The sequence below is a fragment of the Aquarana catesbeiana genome, linkage group LG01 (genome assembly GCF_042186555.1).
Source record: "Aquarana catesbeiana isolate 2022-GZ linkage group LG01, ASM4218655v1, whole genome shotgun sequence".
Classification (NCBI taxonomy): Eukaryota; Metazoa; Chordata; class Amphibia; order Anura; family Ranidae; genus Aquarana; species Aquarana catesbeiana.
The window spans coordinates 659089657-659103751 of record NC_133324.1 but is presented as its reverse complement, the minus strand read 5'-3'; the positions used below and the strand labels follow the sequence as shown (position 1 = coordinate 659103751).

At 37.2% G+C, this 14095-nt stretch overlaps 1 protein-coding gene across 1 annotated transcript in view; it reads left to right on the top strand.

Moving 5' to 3' along the window:
- The window catches only part of TACR3 (tachykinin receptor 3), a 340017-nt gene extending 329700 nt beyond the window's left edge, over window positions 1–10317 (top strand). The window contains exon 5 of the mRNA XM_073601795.1: window positions 2151–10317. Coding sequence (XP_073457896.1) covers window positions 2151–2472 — 322 coding nt within the window. The 3' untranslated portion in view covers window positions 2473–10317. The remainder of the gene's footprint in view (window positions 1–2150) is intronic.
- Window positions 10318–14095: the final 3778 nt, after the last annotated feature.

Here is a 14095-nt window from a genome sequence, read left to right as displayed (position 1 = left end):
ACATACTTATATATCTTCCCCTGCAGCTCCTTTTTCCTCTGCAGTGAGAATCCTTAGCAAATCTGAGTATGAAGCAGCCTGTGACCTGCTCCCCTGTGATGGCACCTACTGACAATCTCTAGGCCAGAGCTCTGTCATCTGATAAAAGTAGTGACATCGATGCTCCCCTTGGGCGCTGACATAGACAATCCCAGTACCAACTGCAAGTTAGAAAGATGCTACAAGGGAGCAGAGATAGGGTTAATTTATAGGGTCAGGAAACGTCTTTTCCGAAGGCACTGTCACCTTGCAGACATGAACTGTCTATAATAATTAAAAATATGTGGTCTTACTCAATGAACAGCTATTAAATCTTATCTGCAGTAACCCAAAGCCTTCAGCAAGCAGTAAATTCTGAAATAAGGTTTGCATAGCGTTTGATGAATAGAATAATTAATAGAATAATTGCACACATTGGGTTAGCGCTTCTTCCTAGCAGCACTAGGTTCAAATCCCAACCACGGCACTACCTGTCTGGAGTTTGCATGTTGTAGAAAAAGATGTCAACTCCAGAGATCCTCTTTAAAGATTTTATTGTAGATACGAGAGTGGACACGAGAGTAGATTTCTGGAGTTGCCAGCTCTTCTTATTATCTGTTTGTGTCCAGTGATTAGAGGACAGTTTTGGAGCCAGAGCACCCACATTTGGATTCCATTCATTTGATCCAGGGTGTGTTCCCTTGCAGAACTCTGCTTTGTCTCTATTGCTTGTCTAGTTTGCATGTTGTGCCTGTGTGTATGTTTCCTCCGAGTACTCCAGTTTCCCCCCACACTCCAAAGATGTGCTGGTATATTAACTGGCTCCTGTCTAAATTGGCCCTAGTATATGTATTGTATGAATGAAATTGAGTTAAGGACCTTAGGGTGTAAGCTCCTGATGTGAATGCACAATATATATGTGAAAAGCACTGTGTAAATTGACAGCACTATATAAGTACCTGTAATAAATAAAATAAATTGGGTGTGATTTACTTAAGGCAAATAGGCTGTTCTCTTTACAATGGCAGTTGCACTTTGCAAAGGAATTTTCCACAGAGCTCAGTGAATGAGGCGAAGATCTGCTGGATTTCATCATACAGTCGTGTCCACGCAAAATGCATTTTCTTAATTCTTCTTGCACATAATTGGGTATTGTTTGCAACGTGGAGTTTTACTATATTCACTAAGCTCTGAGGAAAACTTCCAAATTGCAACATCACTTGTTAATCTCCCTGGCTGTATTCCTGGTGGAATTTCAGAACCAAAGCGGTAACCCCGAGCCAGACTCAGGATTGCCTCGCAGGATCCAGGAAGAGCTTACTTACCTTGTCCCCTGGATCCTGCAATGTCTCCCCGCAGTGTGAGCGGCTTGTACTCCGCTCGATTCATCACAGAGCCAATCTCCGTTCCCTGCGAGCGTTGCGAAGCACGGGGATGGAGAACGGTGCCAGATTCAAAAGGTGAAACACACAATACATATAGTATACTGTAATCTTACAGATTACATTACTGTATGAAATTAATTCACATCCCTTTTGTATTATAAAAACTGTTCTTTCTGCCTGGAAACTTTAGCTTGTCCATAGCAACCAAAGCTGTCCCTTTACATCAAAAATGGTTTTAGAGCAGCTAGAAAACAGTGATAATAAATTAGAATCACTCGCAGAATTGAGCGCTAGTGATTTGTGGGGAGATCCGTTATCAAACACTGAAAAGTAATGACAGCGACAATTCTGCAGCTGAGCAAATGTCAGTGTTTTTGATTTGATTACATTATTGAATAATTTTTATTATTATATTATTATTTGGTATAATTATTTATAGTTATTATATCATAATTTATGATTTTGTGTTTCAAACTTTATCATACCCAAGATGTCTACTAGACTCTTGTTTGGACAGATTTAAGTGAGTTATTCCTAAGAATTACAGGCCTACAATATAGAATGCCAAATTTCCATGCAAAATAATTGTACCGCTTTCAGCTTCAAAAATATGAAATAATCATACTGCCAGGGAGGTTAAATAAACAGCCTATTTGCCTTTAGTAGATCTACAGGATTTTGTGGATAAACTAGTATGTATTAAATGTGTTTTTTACCATTTCTAAAACTATCTTTATTTTAATCTAGGTTCCGAGCTGGCTTTAAAAGAGCTTTCAGATGGTGTCCATTTATAGAGGTGTCCAGTTATGATGAACTAGAGCTAAAGTCTACCCGATTCCACCCAACAAGGCAGAGCAGTCTGTACACAGTTTCCAGAATGGAATCAAGCATGACTGTGGTGTTTGACCAAAACGATGGTGAAACCTCCAAGTCTATTCATAGCCACAAAAAAAGAGTTGCATCCAGCGAATCAACTTTAAATGGATGCTCCCGAAAAAACTCCACAGATGCCTCTACAAATTCAGTTTTCATTAGCTCACCTTGCACATCCATAGATTGTTATTCATGATTTGTAAATTCTATAAACGACATCATAAAACATTTAAAAAAACATAAATGATTCAGCATATTCTTAGGCAGGCATGACAAATAAAGCAGTTATTTTAATGTTTGAATAATTGTTTTTAAATGTTAGTGTACTTTAGTAATTTCATACATTACAATATAACAAGCCGGTGTACTAAAGGGCATATTGAGAGTCCCAGATTTTGTGCTAACTAAAACAAAATCAAGATTAGAGTTGAAGTGTCTGTGTGTTTGCTATTTAGTACTGTTATTGTGTTTTACCAGTACAATTTATGACCAGCCTTATGAACTTTTTTAATCTTTTTTTGCAGGAAATTCATTTTAGTCTTATTTATACAATGGCAAAAAGGTTTAAAAAATGCAGTTGTATTCTAAATATAAAAATAACATAATACTTATACACTTGGCTTCTGTTGTAATAACTTAAAGAGGAAGTAAACACTGGTGGGTTTTACTTCCTCTTTATTTCTCTGCAAAGGTAAAGCATAATGGGCTACTATGCATTGTCCATCTTCAACCCCTCTTCCTTCTGGGGCCGCAAACACTGACTCTGTGACTGGCCGGAGTCACGTGACGTCACTCCCGTGCATGCGTCCATCTTCAACCCCTCTTCCTTCTGGGGCCGCAAACACTGGCTCTGTGACTGGCCGCAGTTGCGTGACGTCACTCCCATGCATGCACACGGGAGCCGCCAGTCACGGCATGACTCCTATTAGAAACAGCACAATGTGCCCATTCTAAAGTGCGCATGCGCTGTTGACATTGGCGCATGCGCCGTAGTCATCGGGGCTTGGCTTTTTTCTAAATTACTCCTAAACCGTGGAGGTTTAGGAGATATTTAAAGCACCTACAGGTAAACCTTAATATAGGCTTACCTATAGGTAAAAGTGGTTGGTACACAGGGTGTACAACCACTTTAATGGAAACTAAAATCATCATCCACATGGTGAGTTTTAATATAAAATGCCAAAGGCATGTGTAAATACAGTTGCATTATTCAGCATTATCTTAATTTGAAGCACTTTATTATTACTTGAGATGTAACATTTTTAGCTTGTTCTGAATGAAGACAGTGAATAGAATCTTGTGAGTAAGTAAGACTTACATTCTTCTCTTCTTTATGTCAGTCTATTGATCTGAAGCCCTAGCTTATTATCTTCCAGATTTTGTGGACCTCTAGCTCTCTTTCCCTGAGTATTTAAAGGATATACAGTATTTACCGTAGATGCAGTTATGCTCTCTGATCATTTGGGAGGCAGGTAAATTAGAAATTTCTCAATGCAGGAGAATGCAGCAGTGGCAGAAGTGTATAATGGTGCTAGGATTTGACCCTTCCTCAAACCTGTTGAGAAGATTTGAGTAATCACCATACTTTTAAAAATACAATTATATGTATGTTCTTGTGGGAATAACAGAAACTGAATGTTGTTTCGATAACTTGTATTATACTGAACTGGCAGTATTCTTATTCAAGACTAATATATATTGCTGGCAGAATATTGGCTAAATTGGTTAAATATCACCAATTAACTAAGGTGACAGATAGTTTTTTTTGTGTTATGGGAGGTTAGGTTTAAAGTGGTAGTAAAACCTCTGACATTAAATATGAACAAGACATATCCCCCTACAGTGTCTACTTGTCACAATCCAGAGCACTAAGTGTCACTTCTCTCTGCTGCCTCATTCCTCTGCTATCTGCATGAGTCACTTCTGACAAGTTTTCCTGACACCAAGAGGTCAAAAGGGGAGGGAGCTCCAGCACAAATCCCGCAATTGACAGCCCTTGCTCTGTTCCTGTGTGTTGTGTGCAAAGGGGGTGTAGCCCTTCCCTCCAATCAGTTGATACTGAGCTCTGTAGAGTGTAACTTCAACTCCCTGCCCCCTGGTTTCTGAAAGCTCAGACAAGCTGTATACATTATGTACTTTTAAAGGCTGTAGAGTGGAGAAGACTGCAGATAAACAGGTATGCCATATGTAGGAGGATTTGTTTCATCTATGTGTATCACCTGAGGCTAGTCACTTCAATGTGTATTTGTAAGGGCGTAAAATAATTTGTAAAGTGACAAAATATAAGAAATATTTAGCACTCCATATATTAAGATTTAAAGGCCATTCAGGTTTGCTGTATGAATTAGGAGGTAAGAGTAAAATGAATGGTTTAGGAAAAACTTTTATGGTATGGGGGTCAATCCTTTTTGTTTACATGTTATTAAACTAATGTTTTTACATCCATTTTTTACTATTTGCCACAATTTTTGTTTTACAAATAAGCATCAGCTAGATCAAAAGGAGAATACAGAAATGTTAATATGTAGTATTTTATATTTTTCTGACTTAAAAAATAGAAAGAGGAGACGTGGGAATGATTAATATGTTCATTGTAGCATATAGATGATATTTAGGTGGGCTCTTGTTGATAAATAAAAGCTTAGGCCTAAACATCTGTAGCATGGTTTTAATCATCAGTAAAAAGATTTGTGACAGACACACATGCCTGTTCGCATGTATTGTAATCATTATCACTCAAAGTAAAAAAAGTGTTATGGCATTTAAACTCACCTACCATTCTAAAACAAAAAGAAAATATATCCATTTATGTTACAGCTACCTTGTTGTAGCAGTAAGGTCAGTACATAGTTATACCTGCATGTTTCATACTACCTCTGGTCTCCAAGAGCTTCCATATACCCTCTGCTGGCGGGAGATCTTAAACTCAAATCCCCTTGTACTTGTTCAGAATCAGAGAGAACCTGTGAACTTTCTCCAAATAATTCTCCATGGTATAGACATTCCAAGCCCTTTCCAGCTGCAGAGATGTGATATTTCTGAGTGTGGAGAAGGGGTAGCAGTTTGGATTATTTAGAGGGATTGCAGCAATTCTAAATTCTGTTAAAAAATGGAAAAAGTTAGAATTCACTAGCTATTCTGCATTTTAAATAACTATTTAAACCCACCTAAATCTTTCATTTCAGTTAAAAGCAAATTCACCCATAAATCCTTAGATTGTGCCTGTGGGGGGACTAATGCAGCATCAATTCCCTGCTGTGGTTCTTGACTCCGACTCAACCGTGCATGTACTGTAATCTGACTTCTACTATAGCAGCAAGGGGAGTTTATTATTATTATTCAGGTTCTATGTAGGGTCAACAGTTTTATGGCATCTGCTACATGTTCTGTAATGTAAATAAAATGTACATTCCCCTGAATAGAGAGTGAGATCCTTAAAGCATCTGTATAATTTAGAATAGGCATTTGAAGAAAAATTATCTTGATACTAGAATTGAGAGCTATTAAAAGACAATGATTGAGCATTAGTTTAGGACAGACTGACCTTTTAAGAACAGTTCCTAGGCATTTGCTTTCTGATAAAACCTCTATAAGGTTTTTGAATATTACACATGTTTTCTACATCTACAATTAGACTTGTTAGATAAGGTTAGACTTTTATTATATGCTCATTTATTAAGCTGTGTCTTGTGGCACAAATGCTTTAAACAATCAAATACATACAAACACTTAAAGGATCACTAAAGATAATTTTTTTTTTAAATAACAAACATGTTATACTTATCTCCACTGTGCAGCTCGTTTTGCACAGAGTGGCCCCGAACTTGGTCTTCTGGGGTTACTCGGCGGCTGTCTCGGCTCCCCCCCGCAAGGACTCAACACCTTCATGCAAGCTCCCTCGCATGGTGTTGAGTGCTTGTGGGCGCGCTTCCGTGATACAGCCGGTGGCCATAGCCGCTCACTGTATCACTCGGCCCCGCCCCCGACGAGCCACATCATTGGCTGCGCTGCTTTCAATCCATCCACTGTAAACAATCAACGGCCAGGCTGAGCGGCAAAGAGGATGTTGGGGGTGAGCGCGGGACTTTCGAGGGGTCAGGTAAGTAAAACAGGAGGGCTGGTATTGTCAGATGTTTTTTTACCTTAATGCATAGAATGCATTAAGGTGAAAAAATTTTTACCTTTACAACCCCTTTAAGATGATTGCATTAGACCCTTTTACTACTATTAAATATTTAATCTCTCTTGTTACTATCTCTGTAGTGCAGAACTTGTTGTGTAGTCCCTGATATAACATAATAGGTCAATTAACACTATACTGAATGAAAATGATATGATTATAAGGTTTAAATGTGTAAGCCTGAGAATATTTTGTCAGATTTACCCCTCATTACACAATTTGAAGGTTTACTATATACAGCTTTGCCACAGTTGCACAGAAAAACTTGAATGTTATTTACTGGAACGTCTTCATTTTAAGTCATTACTATAATTACCATTAGTGCCTTTTCTTGTGGGTACATGTAAAACAAACATATATTTATATTTCAATTATCCATATACTCTTTGCCCTTGTACAAGACATTGTAACCAGCAGTTAGATTTGTATTTGTCAAGTATGAATGTTAACTAGGTGGCCTATTGTGCTCATTGAAAAAGCACAGTTAAGAGCTTAAAGATTAGTAACTCTATAAATGTATACTTCAACATCTTTGATTGGTGAGAGCCTGATTCTCTCTATTTAGTGTTTTGTATTCCTCCACATTTTACTTTACCTTACTAGACCCAAAAAAAAAAAAAAAAAAAAATCACATTTGGCATCCATATGTAACATAGATGCCTGTCAATGTCATATAGAATAAATACATAATGAGGTTGATTTACTACAGACAAGTGGGATGTTCACTTTGCAAGGTAATTTTCCTTGGCCTAGTGAATGAGGTGAAGCTCTGCTGACTTCCAGCAAAAATACAGTTTGTTTTTCTCCATTTTTCCCATCTTGCATGTAATTGGATATAGTTTGTAAAGGGAAGCACTGATTTGTCTTTAGTAAATCAACTCAATTGAGTGCCATTGTAATATATGTAGTCGCTTTTGTAATAGATTTCATTCGGCCACCACACATTTTTGTGTCATTATGACCAGCTTTCCTTACTTTCCACTATGTGTCAACCTTCCGGTGACCTTGAATTGTAATTATTATGTATTTCAGTTTTGGGTAGATACTGGTGTATTGAATTGTCTCCTAGAATCTTATATGCCTTTATTATTAATTTATTTTTATTTCCTTAAAGTATATCTAATGACAAAAACTTGTTTTGTCTGTGTCACATTGGGGGGGGGGGGCTTTCCTTCATTTCCTGTCTCGGAGAAATGCAGAACAATGTATTGAAAACAAGTGTTCCAATTGGAAGGACTTCTTGCTAGTCCTAGTTCAGTAACAATTTATAATTTTGGATTTTTATTTACATTTAGTCTTGGTGACAATGGTAACCAAGATGAAAAAAGAGGGGGGACCACCCCTGTGGAGACATATATAGCAAAAAAAAGCTAAAATAAAACGTTTTGGCTTTAGATTCACTTGCATTTTTTTTTTAACTTTATAATCTTAATTTCAATAATTTTTATTGAAGAATTTTTAGTGGGAACAGAAAACAAAGAGGGATAAAGAAACATAGTTGGGAACATACAGTATTCGCATACTTTACCATGTATATTGATTTGCCAAGTACATTTATCCTCTCATTAGTTTTGTACAGTCAGAAATATATTTGTATATCAACTTTATGTAATGAAAATGAAAACCTGTAATAGTATCACAAGTCGCCATGTGTTGTAAAATATAGGTGAGCCGCTTCTACGGCTTGGTGTCCTGCCATCACTCCCCCCGAGGCGCCCCTTCTGGGCTCAAATTGCGCCCCTGGGGTGGAAACAGCCGGTCCCCATATTGAAAACAGTGGTGCATATATGGTAACTCGCTATGGCTTAACCACAATTACACTAAATTGCTGGTTATCATTCTGTTATCATAAGTGTTTACTTTGAAAATTGACTAACAGAGGAGTACCAATAATTAAATAGGAATACAAGCAAAAACAATAGAAAGAAAAAGGTGAGAAACAGTTACAGATAATTGGGATGTGACAGCATAGCTAAGGCTAGTTATATAGTTCAAGTATTGTAACAGTGAGAGTTAACACTTAGATTATTTTGGCACAACAATATGCTAAAAGGGAGAGTTATGGAGAACTATCTGACTCTGTTGGGGTTATACCAGTCAAACCATGGTTTCCATCTTGGATATTGTGATTGATAGTTGCCTTGAGAGGTGGCGAACATTACTTCATATATTATATGTAAGTTGGTGGTTCTCATTACTTCTACCAAGGTTGGAACTTCAATCTTTTTCCAACGTTTAACTATTTCCAGTCTAGCACTTAGGAACATGAGGGAGATTATGTATGTTAATTGAGATGGGATATTGTTTATCTCTAGAAAAAGGATGGCCGATCCTGGGGTTTCAGGGAGTTGAGCGCCCGTAATGTGTTCTATAGTGGCAAAGATCGTGGACCAAAAGTTACGTTCTAAGGGACATGTCCAGAATATGTGGATAATTGAACCTCTGTTGCCGCATTGTCTCCAACAGAGTGGAGATGACTGGGAGCTGAAGCCAGCCATTCTGGCGGGTGTCAAATACCACCTTAGGAGTAGCTTTTGGTAGAGTTCCCATAGATTGGCACTTTTGGTGGCCTTATAGGTGGATGATATTGCTATTTGACACTGTGCAATGGTGTAAGAGGACTTGAATTCTATTTCCCACGTTCTCATGGTAGGTGTCTTAGTAAATGTTGATTTCTGGTTTAGAAAATTATAAAATAAGGAGATGCCTTTAATAGAAGTGGTGGGGTTTGTGACGTAGAGAAATATTCTTCATGGTATTTTAGTGGAGGGGTCAGGGATAGTTGCTAATAGATGCGAGATTTGAATAAAAGTGTACATATCATTAGATTGCAGATCATACTCGATTTGAGATGCTCTATTAACTTTATAATCTTTATTGAATTTTTTTTTTCGCATTAAGCTTTACATACAAAACAACCCTTATCCCCTCCCTCTCTCCCACCCCACCCCATTTAATATACAAAAATACAGAGAGAGGAGAGAGAAAACATATTCACAATAAATGTTTCAGTTATTTGTTCTGTATCAAGTCCATCTTCCTCCCATAAGTTTCCCATTCAAAACCTCCACTCCTACCCTCATAACACCCCCTGGCGCATCATTCACTCCCCTTCTATTCCATCTCTTTTCTCACTATCCCAATTCCTACTCTTGACCTCCTTCCCCTCCATGTTCCACACCTTTCACCCTCATTCACACTACTCTACCATTCATTTACATCACCTCTTATTTTTATTGCATTCGTTCTCTACCCCTTTTCTTTTTCCTTTGAATTAGGTATCATTTATCTCTGTCCTCTCTTCAAACCCTCTTATACTTCTTCCTTTGTAAAAATGATTCATGATTATTAATGTCTTCCACCTCACTCTAGGAAGGATATCTCACTTTAATTGTATTAAGGCTTTTTAGTTCCCTATCAGGTATGGCGTTCCATGCTCAAACACACCCTTTACAGTGGTTATGTTTTCCCATCCTTGTTTTCTATTGGGGTTTTCATTGCTTATTGCACTGTTGATAACTTGGATAAGTGGACATGAGTGATACATCAAGTTATAATTTAGAATAGACACATAAGATGTGTAAGATATTTTGGAAATCTAAAACTAGTTTTGAATGCACAGAAACATTACATTAATTTAAAAAAATCATGTGTTTTTTACAGTCTCAGTCAAATCTGGTTTCTTACATTAAAATTTGTAGATGCAAATGAAATTACACAAAGTATTCAAGGGGTATAAAAAATGCAACAGGCCTGATAAGAAATGATTGTGAAAGATTGGATGAAGAGAGGACAGAAAGATTACCAAAAAAAAAAAAAATTAAAGGCAGCTAAAACTGCAAAACATTTAAAGAAACAGCAAGCTAAAAATCCCATTAAACTTTTAACAACATATAAAAAAAATGCTGATATTAACAAACAGGAAACAAATTGATTAATTTCGAATGAAGGGAAACTTTAAATACATCTGATATAAGTGTATTTTCTCTGTAATTTCATAAATACTTTTTATAACATGGTAATAAAAATGATTTTGATTGTAATAAAACATATTTTGATACATAGAATGTATCACCTGTACAATATTACTCAACGTTTGAATTTCAAATGATTCAACTAATCTTTGGAAATTTTAATGAATACAGTATAGCTTAGTTTAGAATTTGTTGTCGGAAGTAAAAAAAAAAAAAACAGGTTATTTTAATCATATCATGTGCTCATAAAACTATTACAAAACCTACATATCTGTTATTATGTAAACCATTGCTCCTCATAGGTGAACATTTTTTCTAACAATGATGCTTCTTCATTTAAAGTGGCGTTCCACCCTCGCATGAAAAAATTTATAGTCAGAAGCTGCACTTACTGTAGCTGCTGACTTTTAAAAATAGGACACTTACCTGTCCTGGAATGCAGCGATGTCAGCACCCCAGCCAGTAAGAGAAACTGGCAGTGAAGCTTTGCGTCTTCACAGCCAGTTACCTACTGCACATGCGCGAACGTGCTGTGCTCTCTTACTGGCCTAGAGGCGGGAAAGGGGGAGGGAGGAGGAGGGAGCAGGAGTTCTGATGTACTCAATAGTACCCGCTCCCACCCTCCAAAAGGTGCCAAATGTGGCACTGGAGAGGGGGGAGGAAACAGATAAGTGGCGCTTCCACTTTTGTGTGAAACTCTGCTTTAAGACAGACCAGTTATTACCTGCAAATTAGAAATAAAACTCTTTAACACGTGCCATGATCAGGGCTGTTGCTAGACCCTGGCACTCAGGGGACATGCCTTGAGTCTCCTTTCCTAAGTGTTGTCTTCATGGTAATTTTGATCTTTTATACAACCATACTTGAATCTCTGCTGATCTTTGGTTATATGTTAAATTGTATCTTATATTGTATCTTAACTTCTTATTCTATCTATTCTATCTATCTAACTTATTCTATCTATTCAATACCTAACATGATTTTGGAGCATGATGTAGTTTATCTATATTTGAATTAATTATTGGTTGTATTTAAGCAAATTATAACACATTTGATTTTTAACTTCAATCATGATATGTATGTAAATATAAAGTTACAACTGTTTATGACCAATGCATTACTTAAAAAAATTATATTAGGCCATTATCTGATATAAGGATTATTTTAATGCCAATGACATGTATTTGAAAGTATCAGAATACTATCCATTATCAAATGATGAATGATGAAAACAAAGGCATGTTAGGTACTTCTTGAAGTCCTATTGAGCCTAGAATCTTCAGAGGCAGCATATCAACAGCATATTGTTTGCTTCTTTAAGAAAATGGGGTTGATGAATGTCAGCAAAGGTCCAGAACACTAATGACTCAGTTCTGTTTTCTTACAGTACTAGGTTTTATGCATCACTTATTTAGTACAAGCTGTAAAATGAAAGGTAACCTCAAACACATACTTTACATGTATTTCCATTGGTTTATATAAATTATACTATTCAAACTTATATGTGTATAACATTGTACGGTACTTAAAAGCTTTTGGTTGTAAAAAGTATAATTGTGTTTTCTATAAAAATTTGTGTTAGTCATTTTAAACCAACAATCACTAAAATGTGATGCGTGTTTAAACATGCTGATTACTGAATATACATTTTTTAGTTTGCAAATACATTTTATATATTGATATTGATGTACGATTTCTATCATGTTACAATTATGTATCAAATTATGAGGTAAATGTCACTTGCTTTAAAGAATGTCATATTATTTAAGAATGTTATATTACTGGATATATCTGTATTATTACATGTATAGAAAAATAAACAGATGTTATTTAGAAATAAAGCAATTCATTTATTTTTATGTGCCCAATTTTACTGAACCCATTTACTTTAGATGATTCTTTAGCTGACATATTTATCAACAGAAATTACACTTTACTATCATTTTCTGAAAAGTACATGACATTCAGTAATTTAACAAGGTGTAAAAATGCTGAATTTGATTACCATAATGCCAATTTTGTCTGATTCCAGATGTTTCAAACATACCCTGTTCATTGTAAATTGGAATTTGTGGTATTTATAAAAGAACTGTTTTTAACTGTTTTTTCCTTTAAAAGTTTGGAACACTACAATGGTGAAGTATGTATGTTAATATTTTATGCAAACAATGGCTCTCTCCCTTAAATTAACTAGTAAAGCTTTTATGTAGTTTACTTGGCTCACTAGAAGTCCCCTTGTAAAGCCTGTTCATTGGGAGCTAGGCATCATACACAGAAGTGGTATTTCTACCTATATAAGACAGCTTCCCACTAAGGAAGCAGTAGGTGCCGCCTGTCCTGAGACATTGCTTTCATGGTCAGAAATCTCCAGTCATGTAAGCAAGGGTATGGGAATAGCAATGACATCACTGCCTTTTAGGGATGAGCTTCGAGTTTGAGTCGAACTCATGTTCGACTCGAACATCGGCTGTTCGCCAGTTCGACAAACAGCGAACAATTTGGGGTGTTCGCGGCGAATTCGAAAGCCACGGAACACCCTTTAAAAGTCTATGGGAGAAACCAAAAGTGCTCATTTTAAAGGCTTATATGCATGGTATTGTCATAAAAAGTGTTTGGGGACCTGGGTCCTGCCCCAGGGGACAAGGATCAATGGAAAAAAAGTTTTAAAAACGGCTGTTTTTTTGGGAGCAGTGATTTTAATAATGCTTAAAGTGAAACAATAAAAGTGTAATATCCCTTTAAATTTTGTACCTGGGCGTGTCTATAGTATGCCTGTAAAGGGCGCATATTTCCCGTGTTTAGAACATTCTGACAGCAAAATGACATTTCAAAGGAAAAAAAGTCATTTAAAACTACTCGCGGCTATAATGAATTGACGGTCCGACAATACACATAAATGTTCATTGATAAAAATGGCATGGGAATTCCCCACAGGGGAACCCCGAACCAAAATTTTTAAAAAAATGACATGGGGGTCCCCCTAAATTCCATACCAGGCTCTTCAGGTCTGGTATGGATATTAAGGGGAACCCCAGCCAAAATTTTTTTAAAAAATTGCATGGGGTCCCCCTCAAAATCTATACCAGACCCTTCAGGTCTCGTATGGATTTTAAGGGGAACCCCGCGCCAAAATTTTTTTTTAAAAATGGTGTGGGGTCCCCCCAAAAATCCATACCAGACCCTTATCCGAGCACGCAACCTGGCAGGCCGCAGGAAAAGAGGGGGGACGAGACAGCGGCCCCCCCCTCCTGAACCGTACCAGGCCACATGCCCTCAACATTGGGAGGATGCTTTGGGGTAGCCCCCCAAAACTCCTTGTCCCCATGTTGCTGGGGACAAGGGCCTCATTCCCCACAACCCTTGCCCGGTGGTTGTGGGGGTCTGTGGGCGGGGGGCTTATCAGAATCTAGAAGCCCCCTTTAACAAGAGGACCCCCAGATCCCGGCCCTCCCCCTGTGTGAAATGGTACAAAAGTGCCCCTACCATTTCACAAAAAACTGTTAAAAATGACAAGAGACAGTTTTTGACAATTCCTTTATTTAAATGCTTCTTCTATCTTCTTTCTTCTATCTTCTATCTTCCTTCGGTTTCTTCCTCCATCTTCTTGTTCTTCTGGTTCTTCTGGTTCTTCCTCCAGTGTTCTCGTCTAGCATCTTACTCCACGG